The 19,755-nt window shown below is 38.1% G+C and overlaps 1 protein-coding gene across 1 annotated transcript; it reads left to right on the top strand.

The window, feature by feature from the left end:
* Positions 1 to 13,347: 13,347 nt before the first annotated feature.
* Positions 13,348 to 19,371, top strand: LOC122664782 (jasmonoyl--L-amino acid synthetase JAR6-like). Its single transcript, XM_043860755.1, has 5 exons — positions 13,348 to 13,588; positions 14,961 to 15,286; positions 15,358 to 15,459; positions 15,937 to 16,736; positions 18,774 to 19,371. Exons 2-5 carry the CDS (start codon positions 14,994 to 14,996, stop codon positions 19,313 to 19,315), a joined length of 1,737 nt encoding a protein of 578 aa, XP_043716690.1. The 5' UTR covers positions 13,348 to 13,588; positions 14,961 to 14,993; the 3' UTR covers positions 19,316 to 19,371.
* The last annotated feature ends 384 nt before the right edge of the window (positions 19,372 to 19,755 follow it).

The raw sequence follows: 19,755 nt of genomic DNA, 5'->3' as shown, positions 1-19,755 counted from the left end.
ACTATGGTGTCCGTTTACCCTTCCTGAAATCCAGGATTGGAATTTTGGTAAATTTAGGGGTTTTTTTCGGTTTAGGGGATTGGATTGGGTTGGGTGGGGTGGGGTAAAAGAGAGGGATCCGGCTCCTCTCTAGGGAGCCCAGCGCCCATGGAGTGCCTAGGGGGCATCCAACTGATGGATTGTACACATAAATCCCAGTGCGTGCCAATCAATCATCGTGATGCGTGCAATACAGCCCAGCCGTTGGATGCTCCTAGGCACTCCCTGGGTGCTGGGATCCTTGGAGAGGAACTCAATGCAAAAGAGACTTGGTTCCATGTGTTGAGGGTTAGCTATTTGCTAGTAGGGCCCAGGGGCCTCAATCGATAGTTTGGAACAGATCTAATTGGTTCAAGTTCTCTCTCTCTCTCTCTCTCTCTATCCATGCTAATTTGACGGTATCAATGGCCATGGTGGAGAGATTCCTCTTTCACCATTTTTTAATGGAAAATCAGTCTTAAAAAAATTTAACCCAGTATTTTTATCAAATTTTACAAATAACTTTAAATTTGTTTAAATTCATTAAATGTGTCATTTTCTTCTCCAAGAAATGTGAAGGTTTGTAACTTGTAAGTGACCATAGACCAAGGTGAAGAGACAACATCTTAAAGGATGACATCTGACCTTTGGGTTAGATTGAGAAAAGATGATTTCAACTTCGAATAAAAGGGAAAGGTAGTTAAAAATGAAACTCATTTGGCCAAGAGCTCAATCATAGTGGATGAATCTCAGCCACATGAATCTTTTGGCTTTCACCATAATCTTTATCATGATTGGACTCGGGGAGGATATTTTCAACTTCGTATAATACGGAACCATAGTTAATGAAGAAACTCATCTGACCAGAGTCCATTTATAAGGTTACATCATAGTGGATGAATCACCACAAAGAAAAATTTTCTTCATATATAAATCATTTTTGTTTTGAAAAATAATTTTAAACACTTATTTATACATATCTTAAGACAATATCTCCTAAATCCATAAAATGTAATCTACATTCATAGTTCGTTTGAAATCCCCTGCCCCAAATGGCTTGTACGTCATTGCTGACTGTTTATCCTTATTTACATTTATAAGATAAGATCATTATCTTAATTTTTTTTTTTGGTAGAAATATCATTATCTACCATTTACTCCACCTGAATCATAACTTAACTTAATACCCTTTCTAGAATAAATTGATAATTTTAATCAAAATAATATATAAATTAATAATGCAAAGTACAAATTGTCCAATTATGTATACTATATGTTTGACATTTTTAATCCCTACACTAGTTCAGGTTCAAATTGTCTACTTTTCACTCCCTCTTGATAGGTCCTACTCTATCCTATTATACAGGAGAGGGGAGGTGTGAACCAAGACGCTTGAATCCAAGACTCGTGTTAGCAATGGGCTTCCATGCACCATATGCTAGTATGCTACCAAGTGCACTAGGCACTTGTTCATATATAGGGGCTTCGATGCACTATTAGTCGACTTACTACTTGTCCACTTATCTTTAATCACTATAGTATCATTGGGCCTCAATGGGATAAAAAGAGGCAGAAATAGGAAGGACAAGGGGGAGGGAAAGAGGCAAACATACCTCCAAACTAATTAAAGAATGCAAAAGCTGTGTTTGGTATGCATTTTAGGTCGATTTTGCATTCTCATTCGATAATGCGAAATGGACCTAGAATGCATACCAAACACAGCTTGGTGCTGTGCAGTTTAAAGCAGTTTAACTTGAATTCAAGCCTTTAATACAGTGTCTTCCGGCCATGCATTTGTGGTAAAAGAAGCTGGGTGGGTTTGAGTAGATTGGGCTAGGGCATTCCCAAGCCAAAATTCATCTATCAAATGACCAGAATCATGTAGCCATGTAGGTCACTCCCAAGCCCAGCCCATCTAATAACGGGGCCTATGTTTGAACCTGAAAATAACCCATTTGTTAGACAAACTAAGTTTTGTCCAGTTAGAGGTGGTGGATCTCTCTCTCTCTCTCTCGTTGTTCTTGGGAATTGATATAATGGTAAGACGTCAGGTCCATGGCTCTAAACTCTTTAGATCAAATTAATCGCATTTGAGTAGTTATCTACTCATCTCTGCCTTTGTTTATAATTGGCATGTTTCATGAGTTATGGTTGGTATGTTTCATGGCTCATCTCAGCATGCATACCAAACGAAGCCCAGATTTTCTTCATTGCTCTTGGGCTTTCCTAGAAGTCAATCAACTAGGGATGCAACAAAGGTTGGGTTGGGCCGGGCTTTATAAAACCCTAGCCCAACCCTAAGTCCCCTTAGCTAGGCCTAGGCCCGACCCAACCCTAATAGGATCTGAAAAATCCAATCCTGACCTGCCCTCAGGGTCGGACCGGGCTGACCCTGATTGGCCCTGATCATGGGGAGGGGGAAGGAAATGCATGGGCTAGAATGGGCCAGGGAGAAAATTATCAATTTTACATAAAATAACACTATAATAAAGTGTATTATATCACATACTATCTTCATATATAATATATTATATTACAAAATGTGGGTGACATTTAAAGTTTATAATATATATATATATATACTAGTAAATATGCACGTGGGCATTTTTTAGGAGAGAGAGAGAGTTACAAGCAGCTCTACGTGAAAAATCAAGTTAATTTGCCCATGGAGCTGAGATGAATCAAATATCTACATAATTGCAACGAGAGACAAGCAAATAAATACATCAATTTGTAGTGAGATGGATTGAGCAACTTTATTGACACAAAACCATAGCACATTGTCATTTAATTTTAGCCGGAAAGGAATTACTTTTGAGTACACTACATATGGATTGAGCATCCTTACTACTTTTGAGAGGAGAAAAAAAGAATTACATGCGAGGCAAATTTTATGACCAACAGAGCTCCTTTTAATCAAAGATCAAATTCTGAAAAGTATAATCCAAACTGCTCAATAAGAACCTGCTTGAATTACTATGGTATACATCCAATCCATAATCAAAGAACAATTCTCCTTATCAACAACCTCCATTTATCAACTTTCTTCTTGAAACTTTGTCAGTTTCTCATTCCATATTAATCTAAATTATCCATGGAACAGAGTAATCATTGTTTTTCGTTCTTATTCACTTCATGTGAAGTCCATCTCCACTCGTCTTCTCACATCACATCAATGAGAACTCCATCAAGAATCTGCAAAAGATGGAATTATATCCTCCAACTCTTGCTCCCAAAATCTTCCTGTTTTAAAAGTAAGATTTCAGCTCAATCCCCCATCTTTTAAAACAGGGTCGAGCCTGACCGGGCCAGACTTATCCTGTGGCAGCAATCCTGGCCCCACCCGACTCTGACTTAGGGTCAAAAATTTCCAATCCCGACCCGCCATCAGGGCCAAATATCTCAGCCCAAGCTTGTTCAGGCTCAAGGCGGGCCAGGGCGGGTTCGGACCGATCGGGCCGAACTTGCACCCCTACAATCAACCATATGGAGCAAAGAAGAGCATTGTTGCTCTCAAACAAGAGTTATAGATAAGGAAACCACTATTTATGGGAAAAAGAATTATGCTCGGTTGCGTTCCCCAATACTCTCTCTCAAGGGATTTTGAAATGATCAAGCGGCCCCCTGTTGGATGCCCCTGTGTGCTATTCCATTGGCTGGGGTGCTAGCACAGGTTGCATGCAGCCTGGCAGCGATCCTCAATGCAATAGCATCTTGGAACTCCAATTCCAGAATATATCCATATGGGAGAAAGTTTCTCTTCACCTGTGGTGAAATGATTCCCTATCAATCATAATCTCACTCCCTCCCTTATTTTATGAAGTACCAAAACTGCCCTTGAGTCTCAAAAGAATCCCATCCACCAGTAATAAAAGTGGTGGGTGAAAAGATTCTTGGTTCATCGTGGGTGATGAAGAAAAAGTCGATGGATCCATTCCATGTATCTTTCACACACAAAGTAAGCAAATGAAGATGAGTTATATTTTAAGTAAGGATGTAAACGGGTATCTGTATCTGTTTAAGAGTATCCGGATTTGAATTTGAATAATTTGAAATAAAAATTTATCCGATCTGAATAGATATCCAACTATTAATAAAAATTAACTAACTAATGATCTTGAGGGTTTTGAAGATTCAACAGGTTCTGAAGAATAAGAAAATGAGAACCATGAGACTAAGACAATTGAGAAACATGGATTGAGAGTGAATCATATCCATAGGGGGTGAGAGGAAGGTCTGGGCTACAAAAGTTAGGGTTGTAAACAGATACTTGAAAATCCGAATTTGATTCGCATTCGTAACTGTTTAGGGATATTTGTATCCGAGCAGGGAATATCCAGATCCGATTCATATTCAAACCGTTTACATCTCTAATTTTAAGTGAAGTTGCACTTATGAGACTCTTGATGAAGTAGAACTGATTTTGTTGCTTGCGAGATACTTTGAGAGATTGATAATGTTGAGATGTTAGGAGTTATATAATTATAGTTTGAATCCATTATTCAGGTCCTTGATGAGCTATCTCTACCTAATGCTTTAACACGGTTTTAAGTTAGACTCTTTAACATGGTATCACAGCCTAAATCATTTTTCTTATCTTCTCTAAGTTGTTTATCTACTTATAGAGTCAGGTATACCTAAGCTACATGTGAGAGGCAATATTAAAATCTTGGAGGGCTATAAAGTTATAGTCCCACATCGGTTTATTCAGGTCTTAGTACTTTCATATAATTTTCTCCATCTAATGCCTTAAGGATTTGAATTGAACCCTCCATCAGTGATTCCCAATTTTTGCGTAAGCAATGTGCATTTCCCAATTGACAGCTATTCCTATTGTTGGATGGCTTATCCTCATTTCTGCATGAGTTTTGAATGCGGGATTTAGCATATACTAAAGAGATGAATCACTCTCAACTGGACCATAGCTGAAGAGGAATATATTGGTCCCCTCAAATATTGAATCTCCAAATTAGTTGTACAATTTTGGAAACAGTAGAATTCTCTCTCAATCCAAAACAAACTCAAACTCCCAAGAAAGGTGAATATATAATCTTTCTTTCTTTTCTGCAAAAAAAAAAATGTAAAACAAGAAACACAAAAAAAAAAAGGAGAAAGAAAGATTTATAGAACTAAAAAGGCTTGTGGGGTCCATCTTTTTTGGCTTACAACTACCATTACAGGAAGTGACCCATCCCATAGCTATGGTACGGCGCGCACAAAGGTACAAGCCAAGCTAACCTTTCCCCTATGAAGTATGAAGAAACAATCTTTCTATGATCCTATAACTGCCACAAACCCAATCCCCCACACACTCCACTACAATGACTAGAGAGGAATATTGCTTCCACTTTTGATTTCAGTGAAAGTTTTAAGCACGAAATAACATGAGATGTGGAAGAAGATGGAAAACCAATTAAAAAGACTTGTCCACATCAAACCAGGGTAAAAGTAGAAGTGGAAAAGGGTGTGGTTCAGAAGCCAACAACTAAAAGAGTAAGTGGAAGAGGGTGTGATTCGATTCACAAGTCACAATGAAGACTCAGGTCATCTCTTTTCATCTGACTTAGAAACCATAGCTCTCTCTCTTTCCGGCGCCCATTATTGAAGTCGGCATCATATACACAGAGAGAGAGAGAGAGAGAGAGAGAGAGAGAGAGAGATTATCATGTGACATCTGAAAGGACCCCAATTTAGCACGGTGGAAGTAGCACTAAACCTTCTTACGTACGTGACTTTCAATTGGATGATCTTTGGTGGGTGGTGGTGCTCCATGAATTGTTCAAACTTTCATCTTTTTGCCTTGGGCTTCTTTAAGAGTTGGGACTTGGTGGAGGATAGGACCTGGCTTCTGTCCAGCCGTGGCGGGAGTTGGACGGTTCAGCTCCAATAAACGACAATAAAAATAAGAGTGGAATGGTCATTTCACAAGTGGGGCTCAGGTCCAGCTCTCGCCATGACTAAATAGAATCCTTTTCTTATACAATTAGTAATAAGGAATGAGTTATAGCTATACTGGGAAAAAAGATTCTCTCCAACTCCAACCCTACTCCAACCACCCATCCTACGGCGGTGGACGGGTGGTTGGAGAGAAGTTGGACATCCAAGTAGATGGAGATTGAAGATCCAGATCAATATACGTACTGCTAGCTTTTTTCCCAGTTAGTTAAAAAAATAACTAATTGGGAAAAATAATGTTGCATGGTCGGGTTCCCTGTGCGCATCCACACACAAGGGGATACAAAATGACCACCGCACCCCTCTACTTTGATGTCCTTGCATGTCCCTTGTGCCCTCTCACATGGGGCAATGAATGACCATCCCACCCCTCCCTTTGGATGTCCGTGCGTGCAATCCCACTGACCCTGCGGTGGCTCATGGACCACGTAGCCTGGCAACAAACCCCTTTCTTTTATATTTATATAATATGAAAAGGCTTTTTTTTTGGGGGGGGGGGGGTGGAGTTACCCATAATAAAATGACTTTTCCCCTTCATAGTAATCTTTAACCTTTTTGTTTGATGAAGGAGCAATCTCAACTTACGTCGCAATCTTCTTCTTTTTATTTTAAAAAAATAAAATAAAATTTATTTCAAAAATCAAGTTAGGGAGAAAGATCTACATGATACTAGTTTGTATTGATTTCTTAAACATCAAGCCAATAATAGAGAGCAAAATAATCAATTAATGATAAGGGATCCCCATATTTAATAAGAAGAGATAGGAGAAAGATTGTAAGAAAAAAATATACATTGATAGCGTGTACTTCCATTTCCTATGGACTCTTCTACCTAAAAAGAGAAAAAAACAAACACACACACAATTTTCTTTCCCTATAATTTAATAACAAGTTGGTGTCCACCTAATCTCACATTTAAATGTTTCACCCTAAATATCTCTTTCATCTACACTAAATTTTCTACAAATATCTTTACTTACTTTCTCATCCTTTATTTCCCTATCACAACTGGCCAGCCCCCAGTTGTGTTTGCAATCCTAAAATCATTTACATAAAGTAGACTTGCTTCTTTTAAGATTTTTAAGACCTCTACGTATTTTATTTTAATTGTTTTACACCCTTTCAAAACTAAACACATGGCTTGATCAGGCCAATAATAGTGTAAGGAATTAATACACTAGGGCATCACTTTTTCTAAGATAGATAAATTTTTGTTTTACATTCTTTCTCAAATTTGAGTGATTAGATCATTTCTTGATGAAAAATATTATGGCTCAAATTTGTGCGATAAGATATTTTTTAATTCAATTCTTTTGAAAGTATCTAGATCTAAATAATGGCTATACACATATATACCATTGTGATATACTCCATGGGAATACCAACGTGAATACAAGAAATTGTTACAATCTTACACAAATACACCATTGCGATATACACCCAGATTCTATTTCAAGAATGAATACCAAACAGAACCTTAAGTGCGTTATATAAGGATTTTAAAATTTATACAAAAATCCAATAGGCCAGGATTTAGAAACCTAGGATGAGGCGGTAAAGAAAAACTTTCTTCTCCACACAAACCCAAAGATCTTTATCTCCTCCATGTCCCTGTCCGGTTTGGCTCAGTCCCCAGTTCCTCTAACAAGAAGGGGTTGGAATGATCACCCTACCCCTACTCAGACACTTTACTTGAATAGAATCCACCATCCCTATTAGAGGAACTGAGGATCAGGACCGGGCAAAGAATGGAATAAATAATTTTCCCCCAAAATATCTCCCAAATTGCGACTCATTCAGATTCAAAGTCCAAAAAATGTTAGAAAGTTCGTTGGAATTGTTCAATAATTTACTAAATCCTCATGACCCGTAAGGTGGGCGGCCACGTCGATGATGGGTCATGCTTCATGCAAAACATGCATGCTCATCTGGTTGAGAATTGAGATTAGTTTAAACTTTAAACTTAGATAGTCCAACCAATAAGGATCAAGAATTCACGATTGTTGCGATCACGAGGAGTCCCTTAACCCCTTTACATAAAGGATCATCTTATCTTTAACATAAAAATCTTTCTATTGCTTATCAAAATACGGTCACACTATAAGTCGTTAGATGGGAATATTCGATTCAGATACTGAAATATTGACCTGGTCAAGATGTCGGTGGATGGTCGCATATCCCCTGCGGCCCTGCCAATGAGAGCATGCCCAAGGTATAGCATGGGTGGGGGTTTTTTACTTCACAAGGATAAGACGATAATTTCATGCATCTAGATATGTGGGCCCCAACAATTCTAAAATCCGGATCAGCTACCCACATGGGAACGGGTGGGGACAGATCTGATCCCTCCATGGTGCTTGGGTCCCACACCCTATGGAGGGTTCAAATCTATCCCCACCCGTCCCCTTGTGGGTAGCAGATATGAACTCACGTTTCTTTTCTCATTATACATGGTTTGTAAGAAAATTGACTCATTTTTTAACCATCAAGTACGGTGAAAGATTGAGAGCTTATTAATGTTAGTTTGAGTAAGAAATCAGTTGGCAGAGACCTAGAAGAGACCATCGTTAGTTAGCAAGGTTTTAGTGATCAATATTGATACAAGTATGAGTCTTAGATAACGTTGATACTGCTACTGATATTGATACCGATACATACCAATCAAAACGGATACATATCTGTTTGACTTGAGGTAATAAAAAATCAAAATTTGATTAAGAAACTTCACGTTTTTAACTATATCAATTGATTTGTATTGATGTAGTTTTGGATGCAGTATCGAATTCCAACAATATTGATACATATTGACCAATATGATACCTAGGGCTGCAACAGGGTCGGGTTGGGCCGGGCTTTATAGAACCCTAGCCCAACCCTAAGTCCCCTTAGCTGGGCTCAGGCCCGACCCGACCCTAATTCAGGGCCAGAAAAATCCAACCCTGACCCTCCCTCAGGGTCGGGCCGGGCCGACCTTGATTGGCCCTGATCATGGGGAGGGGGAAAGAAATGCATGGGTTGGAATGGATTGGGAAGAACTTATTAATTTTACATAAAATAACAATACAATAAATTATATATAACACATATTGTCTTCATATATAATATATTATATAAAAAAATGTGGGTGAAATTTAAAGTCTATAATGTATAAATTATATCAATATATATTTTATAGTATAACTTAAATCAGGTTCGGGCCGGGCCGGGCCAAGCTTAGCTCAAGACCTCAACCCTAACCCGACCCGACCCTAACTCAGGGCCAAAAATTTTCAGCCCTGAGCCGCCCTCAGGGCCAAATATTTCAGCCCAGACCCTGTTCGGGCTCAGGGCGGGCCAGGGCGGGTTTGGGCCGACAGGGCTAAACTTGCACCCCTAATGATACCAATACTTAGAACAATGCTCGTAAATGACAAGAAGCAAGAACACAAGACCATGCATCATGCATGTGCCGTAGATTCATCATCTTTACAACATATATAGGTGATACTCATTCATTGGACAACATTCAACAGCCAAGTAAAGCAGATCACTTCCCAATAGTGTTGTCTATTCATCCTTTCATGTTTTTTTTATTGGGTAGCATATTGCTCCCAAACTGCAGCGTGGCCCTTGCACAAGCATAGGGGCCAACGTGTGCAAGGGGCATTAATGAGGGTGAGATATATATTTTTTTCATTTAAGAGGTGGGGCAATCATTTCACACGGTATAAATTATGATAATGAATCTTTTTATCTTTTAAAAAAAAGGGGAAAAAGATACCCCTGACTCCAATGTCTAGATATCACGACAAAATTTCTTACTACCCGAACTCACAACCGAAGGTTTTTTGAAAAATACTAAAATCTAAGAGGATATTTGTGAATCGAAAGGGATAGTGAAATTTCTAAATACCAATGCATGTGCCCTCACATTGCACCCATGAAATCCACACACGCTCTATCCTAATTAAATACCCAACGATTCGATCACTATCGTTACAATATTGATAGAAACTACAGACTGGTGAGTTTTGCATGTGATTTACTCATTATCACATGCCAAACCTCTCTTCTTTTAAAATGATTACTGCCAAAAAAGACAAAAAAAAGGGAAAACTTAATCCAAAAGAAAAGATAGAGTCGAAGAGAGTTAAAAAGAAAATAAAAAGGAAATGGCCCCATTCACGAGTCATGAGACTCTCATGGGACTCTCATGACTCAGCAGAGCAGAGTGAGTGGGGGCGGGCACTTTTCCCCAGTTGGAAAGGTTTCATGATTGCGTAGGAGACCCCTAATTAAAAAAGATATTTCCTTGTGTATATCAATTTTTAGTGGAGTTACTTTGGTTGTATTTTTAGGAATATTAATGGTTTTGTTCATTTTCTAGTAAGAAAGGTTTTGCTTTTATTGACATGTAAGATAATTTGGCCACTCTTCACTCCTTGGCTAAGTTTGTAATGATGATATCTTGTGTTCTTCGTATCCTCCTTTTCAATATGATTCCTTTATACAAAAATAAAAAAGGGAGAAATTTTTTTTTTTAAGTGGATGTCGCTGCTTCACTACTTTTGCTTCATACATTTTGTATTGGTATTGATGTGATACATATACTTATTGATACATATACAAATAAGAATATCAGTATCATCCAAGGATAAAATGATTTAAAAATTGATGGTATTCATAGTGTTTTGGGGGGTGAAATAATTTAATCTAATCTAACCTAATGCAATTGATCTGTAGTGATGTCAGTCAGAGATTAATTCAAACATGAGTATCGTATGCTAAAATCTTGGCAAAGAGCTCAATACCTCATTGTATACCTTCTTGTTTCTTGTTAGTTGTCTGCCACAAGGCTGGCAATCAAGGAAATGGAATAATTCACTTCTCCTTTGGGTTCATAAATACCTTTCTAGGTTATAATATTTTCTAAAATACCCTTTAAGATTCTATTTCCTTGATTGCCAGCCTTGTAGCAGGAATATTCCTCCTACAAGTGTAGCAGTAAAATTTTATCCGGGTTCTATGGCCTTTATCTTTTCTCAAGTACATTAAAAATTAAAAAATATGAAAAAGATTCCTACCTTGTGGGGATACTTTTTTCCATCTCTCACTGTGGATCTTTTATTGATATTACCCCAAAAAAATAAAATCTTTTATTGATAAAGCCGTTATCAGCGTTGTGATTGGTTTTATTTGAAAGATTCCATTCACATGGGTGTCGTGGGAAATCTTGCTCTTAAAAACTTGGGAAAAAGTTTTCTAAATCACCAATCTCCTTTATGTCCCTTCTCAAGGGAGTTTTTATTATTATTATTTGTTTTATTAAATAAAAAAAGGTGTACCCAGTGTATGACCACTTGATCACAATAGAATAATCTTACCATTGCGCCATGTGAGAGGGTGTAGGGTTGCTAGTGATTTAGAGATCTTTTTCCTTAAAAAAAAATTAAGGCAAGAGATTGTTGCCTGGTCATGCAAGACCAATGAAAGTGGGCAAAGACATCAACATGAATAAAATTTTAATTCCATGGGGGGGGGGGGGGAGAGGATGGAATAGTAATTTTACGTGTTTATGTGTCTAGGTGAAGGATCCACGCAATCAGACAGCGTTCTTTTTAGAAAAAAATATCCTTATTTGTGTTTTCTATGAGAAAAAAAAAAAAGATGACTCATAATTGAGAAACCTCCCAATATGTCAACAATAGAGATCAATGGAACCAAAGTCCACAACAAATGTGCATTGTGTATTCTCATTAAAAAAAATATGTATTGTGTAGTGTGTACATCATTTTCTCATCTATTATTAACGTAAAGGTATCTCTTGATGTTAAAGTGAGAAACCAAAACAAGTGAGTATTGTGTACATCATTTTCTCATACATTAGTAACGCAAGGGTATATATGTGTTGATGTTAAAGCGAGAAATCCAACAATAAGATAGTAGGAGCCGAATTAGTTAAAAATAGATATAGATTTTGTCAAAAGGAGAGAGAATGTCAATGTAAACCCAAAACAATGATAAGGCTACAGACGATTCATCTAAGGAGAGGCCAAAATTTTTCTTGAAGAAAGAGAATATTAGTGTGAACTCCACGTTTCATTATACCAAAGGATGTGAGAAAGATTAATCTCACTTTGACAGTCTGATCACGTGGGGGATTTCTTTCTCATATTATTATATTTATTGAATTAAAAAAAAAAAGATTCATAGTCTAAATAAATAAATGAGAAGTAGTTTTCTGCCCGAGAATTTGAAAGTGTGGTCTACACCAGCATTCATACGTGTCTATTTCTCTTCCTCAAAACAAAGGGGCATAAGTATCTTTTCATATAAGAAGGAGGGAGATAGACTCATAGAAATACTAGCTTAGGCCACGCTCTTGGACAGGGTTTTTTTTCTTAAATAAATAAATAAAAGAGGTTCTCAAAATTTCCATGAATGCTCCTTCTGCTCGTATCGAATTCTTAATCTTCTACTTAAACTTTTTAGGAAAAGAAAAGCCGTATCTCTATTTGATATGGCACGTTTCAGTACATACTAAATACAACTAACCGACCTCTCTCCTTTCCGGATTCGGTATATGTCTCTACTTGTTCTTCTCTTCTTTCTTGTTTCTGCCTTTGCCCCCCAGTTTTGTTCTTTCCATATTTTGCAAGGGAAGAAAGACTAGTTAGTTAGTTGTCGTTGCTTGGCCTTAGGTTTTGCCTCTCAACCCTTTTAAAACTTCTGACCCTCCGTTGACTTGTCAGCACTGGATCTGTCATCTCTGACGTTTCATTTCTACTAATCTTTAATCCTAATGGTCAGTGGATGTAAATGGAGATGCCATTTTGTCGGCCTCGCAACTTGCGAGTTAATTAACTACTATAGACATTATTACATTAACCACTGTTTAGTGAAAGATACCATTTTCTGTAATTTAATTGGTATAATTATCTCCTTCTGTCATTGGATAATTCGGGGAAAAGTCAAAGCCCAGAAGTGTCAATCTCGTAATTTTGTTGTGGAGCCATGGGCTGGGCCCTATCGTTTTCATTGGAGTTTGGAAACTTGGACGGCATTTCGTTTACGGGGGCCGAGGGGTTATATATATGAGACAAACCCACGAGAATCTTCACATCTCCAAGGGGAACGGTCCGAACAGACGATATGTAGAAATATTAAAATAGTTAATCTCTTCGTCTCTCTCGGTCTCTCTCGATCTCTCGATCTTCTCTGCGTTCTCGCTGCCCCGCATTCATCTCCTCTCTCCGAATCTTGATCGAGCAGCTGAACAACTACAGCAGTTCTTCTTCTCTTTGTCTTCGCTCAGTTCTCTGAAACAGTTTATCTGTCGAGACTGTCATGATTCACACCATCAACAACAACTTGTGAGTTGTGAGTGAAAAAAAGGCATCGTGTGACAGTCAGGTCAGGCCGTAAAGAAGGTTGCATCGAAGTTTGATTATTTAAAGTTGAGGAATCTCCGTCGAATCCGAGACCTCTGTGGTTCCATTCCTTCAATCGATTAAAAAAAGAAGGACATTGAGAACTTTTGGAGCCCGGCCTTCCCCGTTTATAGCTGCTTTTACTCATTTATCTACTGGCCAAACTCATATGAATTCTCCTCTGACTCGCAGGAATTAAAGCTGAGGTATAGTAGAATTTCTCCTTCTTCTCTTTCCCAATCTGAATTTTATTGCAAAATTTTCTTCCAATAATTTCTGTCAGACCTTAGAGCACCGGTTGTAATAGCCTGAGAAAGGTTCGATTTAAGTATTTCAGACTTCATCTTGGTGAATTATCTCATGCGACTTTTTTTCCTCTGTTTGTTTAGATCAATTTGGTTTCATTACTTGCATATTAATGAGTTCAAGCTCTTTCTCCTCTTTTAACTTGGCTAAGATTTAATTTTTATCAGTCTTCTCTTTTAATCAAGAAGAAGTGTAATTATGCTTTTTCTGTTTGTTTTTTTCCAAAAAAAAATCCCTTCCTCTTAAAGGCTTTGATATTTCTTCTTCAACTTACTTTTTCTATTTCTGACTGAAGTCCTACAGATGTGAAAATTTTCTGAAGTTTGTTCAAAGGTCTTTGTTTCAATTTCTTTTGTGTTTTCTTCTGCATCTTATCATCGGCCCCTTTACTAGAACTCAGGTTTTTCTATATAGAAAGGTGAAGCTTTTGAGCATTGACTTTGTTTGACTTTAGTCAAAAGTTGATGACTCCAAAATTTCCAGTTGTAATCCCCCCTCCCCTCTTTTTTCTCGAATACGCGTTTGCGAACATCTGTTCTTTCCTTGTATATATGAAAAACTTGAAAATTATCTTTTTCGTTGTTTTTTTCTAGAAATTTTTGATTAGGCTAGAATTTAGTGCGTTCAACTTCACTTATATTCAGTTTAGGCTAGATTTTTATACTCTTAAATCGGGGAAAGAGTTTCACCATAAAAAAAATGGGGGAAAGAGTTTTACAGTTCAATGGATAACCCCATTAATTCTGCCTTTTGTTACTATTGTTCTACTTTATTTTTCTTTTCACCTTTTCATTCGATTGCCCATTTGCCGTCCTTTAGCCGGGTGGGAGACCTGAGATGGATATCACTATCTTCCATTCTTCTTTTTCCGTAGAATTCGACTTTTTTACCTTCATTGGTGGTAGACAAATTTATTGGAAAAACAAAGGTCCCCGGGAGGTGACGTGGCTTGATTAATTTCTGTGGTTCTTTCAATTTGTTTTCTGCATGACGAAATTTGGAATGAATGAGCATCTCATTATAGACTCATCTTTGGAGCTTTAATTTTTGAGGTTTCCTGCTTTCCTGAGCAGTTTTTTTGGTGTCTGTTGCTTCTGTTAGAAGGATTTTAAATTTCTTATGTGACTTCTATGATCAATATCTTTTCGACAAATAGGAAGCTATTCAGATTTATTTTTTTGGGTGGGGGGCGGGGAGTGGGCTTGAGCTTTACTTTAACTGGCTGAGGAAGCTATTCGCTAGAATAACTGAGTTCTTTTCGTTTCACTGCAGTAAAGTACAACCAGTAGTTGAACCTTTTTAAGGATGTTGGAGAAAATTGAGCAATTCAATCACGAGAAGGTGATAGAGGAATTTGAAGGATTGACAAGGGATGCAAAACGAGTTCAGAGAGAAACTCTCCATAAAATTTTGACAGAAAACTGTGAAGCAGAGTACTTGCAGAAATGGGGCCTCAATGGAAGAACCGACCCTGAGACATTCAAGTCCCGTGTTCCGTTGGCTACTCATGACGATTTGGAACCTTACATTAAGAGAATTACAGATGGAGATGTTTCTCCTATTCTTACTGGAAAACCAATTACGACCATCTCTCTAAGGTATGTAGCTTATGTTTTTCTTTGTCATTAACTTGGCCTGCTCTAATTTTTAAAAAATGGGCCTGCTGCAGTTCTGGAACAACACAAGGGAAGCCCAAGTTTGTTCCTTTCAATGAAGAGTTGGTAAACTCCACGATGCAGATATACCGGACATCCTTCGCCTTCAGAAATAGGTAAGCAGCACCACTATGGGAATGGTTTTCCCGTGCCCCACTCCCACCCCACCCCCCATCCCCCAAGGAAAAAATGGAATGCTGTATTTCCAATGGTTAGGATTGTTTTGAGTTGATTAAATGTCTTTAAACTCGTGAAATACAAGTTACAAAACACCCTCTCGGTGTGCATTCTATACCAAAATAAATAGTTGTTTCTTATTTTTCTATGATGCTGTTGTGAAATATCCCTTAGCTGTGAGTAAATATTTCCGTGACACTGAAAACTAGTCTTCAGTCTCATTAAGAACTGATGTTTGACGTTATTTGAATTCCCCTCCTAGTCTCAATCTTGGTGACTATTATTGATTCATCTTACTCTCATCTCAACTTTTTGGGAACACTGCCTAAATCTGTTCGCGTATTATATGTTCCCCATGTCCTAGTTCCAAAGTATATGCATTTCCTCAGTGACGGAAAAGGAAACTCATTTTGCAGAGAATTCCCAATTGTGAATGGAAAAGCTTTGCAGTTCATCTATAGCAGCAAGCAGTTCAAAACAAAAGGGGGTCTGGCAGCAGGCACTGCCACTACAAATGTTTACCGGAGCTCACAGTTCAAGAAAACAATGAAGTCAATCCAGTCCCAGTGTTGCAGCCCAGATGAAGTAATATTCGGGCCTGACTTCCACCAATCCTTATACTGCCATCTCTTATGTGGGCTCATCTGCTATGACGAAGTTAAGACAGTGTCTTCTACATTTGCCCACAGCATTGTCCATGCATTCCGGACACTCGAACATTGCTGGGAGGAACTCTGCATTGATATCCGAGAGGGGGTCCTTAGCAGCCGAGTCAATGTGCAATCTATCCGAACAGCTATGTCAAAACTTCTTAAGCCGAACCCTGAACTAGCAGACTTGATTTACAAGAAAATTTCAGGATTGAGTAATTGGTATGGCGTAATACCAGAACTTTTTCCTAATGCCAAATACATATATGGGATCATGACAGGATCCATGGAGCCATATTTGAAGAAATTGAGACATTATGCTGGTGGACTACCTCTGTTAAGTGCAGACTATGGGTCTTCTGAAGGATGGATTGGTGCCAATGTCAATCCTACGTTGCCTCCCGAGCAGGCCACTTTTGCAGTGCTTCCGGATATTGGCTATTTTGAATTTATCCCTCTTCAGGATGAGAATGCTTCTGGAGTCCTTCGTATTGAATCAAATCCGGTGGGTCTAACTGAAGTTAAGATTGGAGAAGAGTATGAAATCATCGTCACAAATTTTGCAGGTAATTTTATATGAGTATTACTAACCTTGTGATGGGAACTTGTAGAAACCATTCTTTCTGCCTTGAGTCCTGTTTGAATTTCCAACCATCCTATACATTCAGGATATATCCTTTTCTCTTCCTTTTCCCCTTTCTCCTTATTTGGTTTGGGAATATAATTGATGGGGCCAAATATCGGACTCATGAGATGGTTCTTACTATTATGCTTCCATTTTAAGGTCCAAAGATCATCGTGAATGATCCAAAAAGGTTGTTGGGTGGAGCCGTTGGGAACACTAAACCATGGAAAAATTTTAACCTAATGAATTCCTTGGTAGAAGCCTTATCTTGGAAGCTCTGAATCCCGTCTCCCCTTTCCTTCTCCTAGACATATGTGTTGCTTTGGGTGCTGGTGAAAAGGAAGGTTTCTGTCCTCATTCCAATATTCCCCTCTTCCTCGCTTTTGCTCTTGCTCAGTTGTTATTCTGTTCTCTTCTAGTGTTGGGAATACTGTTCATTATTCCCAAGGTGGCATCACCATTCCAATTGGCTAAGAGGCATCCAATAATAATTTGATAACCATCGAACTTTAATGATCATGGCTGTTCTTTCACTGTTAGATTACGTAGCCATGACCGATTGGTGTTGATATTATCTAGGTGCTACATATAAGGCAAAATGAGTATAAAAGACTGAATACTTTAGTGTACCCAACTGTGTTGTGCCGTATCTTTATTGAAGTTTTGTATGATGTATCTAGTAATGAAATCGTGAAAGATTCTGATGGGACATTCTACTTGTTAAAAAGTTACTTCTGTCTGTCTCATAATGTTTTTTTTTTGGTTTGTTGCATCTGTTTGTCAGGTTATACACAGACGGATGATACTTCCCACTTGTCTCATAATGGTGTTTTTAGTTTTGTTACATCTGTTTGTCAGGTTCCAATGCATCTTGAATTCCCATCGTGGACCCAGAAACTGTTTTTATATAATCTTCACATTTTCCTTATGGCGCCTTTAGTTTCCGTCCTAGTAATAAGGTTCTAAGATTAGTTGTTGTAAAAGGTATTAAAGCTAGATGATTGACAGACCACCAAATATGTGTTTATATGATAGAAGGGACAATGAAATCTCAAATACTTTTTATGTTGTTGATAAACTTGTTAACAGTGGTGATATAGACATTCATCCTTTGTTTTTTAGTTTTTTTTTTTTTTTTTTTTTGTTGGGGGGGGGGGGTGGGAATAACATCATGATTTTTCATTTAACTGTACGATGATGTAGACATTCTTTAATAATAGACAAAGCTTCTAAATGTGATGTTTTGATAGATGGGGTGGTGCAAAGGTACTTTTGGTCATCTTTCAGCATACTTTCTGGGTCTATCCATGTATTAGGTTTCAATGTAATCTGTTGTGCCTATCATAATCAGGGAATATTGAATAAGAACTCTGAGAATTTAATGGAGAAAAAACACACTAGTTAGGTCAAATCCTGCCGTGATCTTTTGGTTTATTTTATTAAAACCATGTCTTGGAAAGTTTGAATGGGATCATATGAGACAAAACTGCTTTTAGTGTTGGAATACATCCAAATTAATGCTGATCAGATTTTCATACTGAAATACATCAAGCTATATAGCACAGACACATTATATACACTATTTACATTACATTGTATAATTTCACATGCAGACCCAATTACTATGTCACATGGTACAGTGATTCTAGTCAATTGTGTAAATAAGCTCTAACATCCATAGTGCAGTTTTTGGGATTCTTGGTGGCTGGAGCAAGGGTTTGGTACTGTGTGCCCTATGTCCAGTTCCATTTGTTATTTTATGCCTTCAATTTCCATCCTTGTTTGGAAGTGTGCTTATAGATATATCTTCACAACCAATCCTTTGATAGATTGTCCTCTGATGTAACTGATAGGTGATGGGATGATGTTCGTGTAATTCTCAACTATTAGGAACTTCTAGATGGGTTGTGTCTATGATTCATTCTAGTCCTTCATTCATGGGATCTTGATTTATCTTTGCGGTTGATCCACAATACAGGTTTATACAGGTACAGGCTAGGGGATGTGGTGAAGGTGATAGGCTTCCATAATTCTACACCAGAGCTCCAGTTCGTTTGTAGGAGGAGTCTCCTACTGACAATCAACATAGACAAGAACACAGAGAAAGATTTGCAGCTAGCTGTAGAAGAAGCGAGTAAACTGTTATTGGAAGAGAAGATCGAGGTAGTTGACTTCTCGAGCCATGTAGACGTTTCCACAGACCCTGGCCACTATGTGATCTTCTGGGAGCTCAGTGGTGAGGCAAGTGAAGAAGTACTTAATAAGTCTTGTGATTGTTTGGATCGGTCTTTCGTGGATGCAGGCTATGTTAGTTCTCGCAAGGTTAAGACAATTGGACCACTTGAACTCCGGGTCGTCAAGAGAGGAACCTTCCAGAAGATTCTAGATCACTTTCTCGGGCTTGGAGCCGCAGTCAGCCAGTTCAAGACCCCAAGATGTGTGGGTCCTTTAAACACAATTGTCTTGCAGATCCTTTGTGATAACGTAGTTAAGAGGTATTTGAGTAAGGCTTTTGCCTGAAAGGTAATGAGTGGGTTCTTGATCCTATACTTGCTTGTTTGTTGTGTGTTAGTCCTGCGTAATACTTGATACTGTGATTAGCAAATTACTGGGTTGTAAAGATGAAATTGACAAGAAGTTAAAAGTAATAAGGAAAGCAGTTTACTTCAAGCTGTAATTAGGTTGCGTATCGCATCGGTGGTGACTGTTTTCCCTTCTCCCTCTCTTTGACATCCTTCCCAGCACCTAATGACTTTCTTGCAACTCCAGTGATCACCAGAAAAAAAAAAATTTCGGAATTGGGTTACAATAGGTTCACTAGTTTAAGGGTATATTTGGTATGCATTCTTAGAATCTAATAGATTCTAGGTGTAGATTGCAAATTGCAAATTTATTTTTTTCGGTTTCAGAAAGCGTTCTAAACGTAAAATCTATTCCAAGAATACATACCAAACACAGCC

This window comes from Telopea speciosissima, chromosome 6, assembly GCF_018873765.1.
Source record: "Telopea speciosissima isolate NSW1024214 ecotype Mountain lineage chromosome 6, Tspe_v1, whole genome shotgun sequence".
NCBI classification, from domain to species: Eukaryota; Viridiplantae; Streptophyta; class Magnoliopsida; order Proteales; family Proteaceae; genus Telopea; species Telopea speciosissima.
The sequence above is the reverse complement of the archived record's forward strand: the minus strand, read 5'-3'. Positions and strand labels throughout refer to the sequence as shown.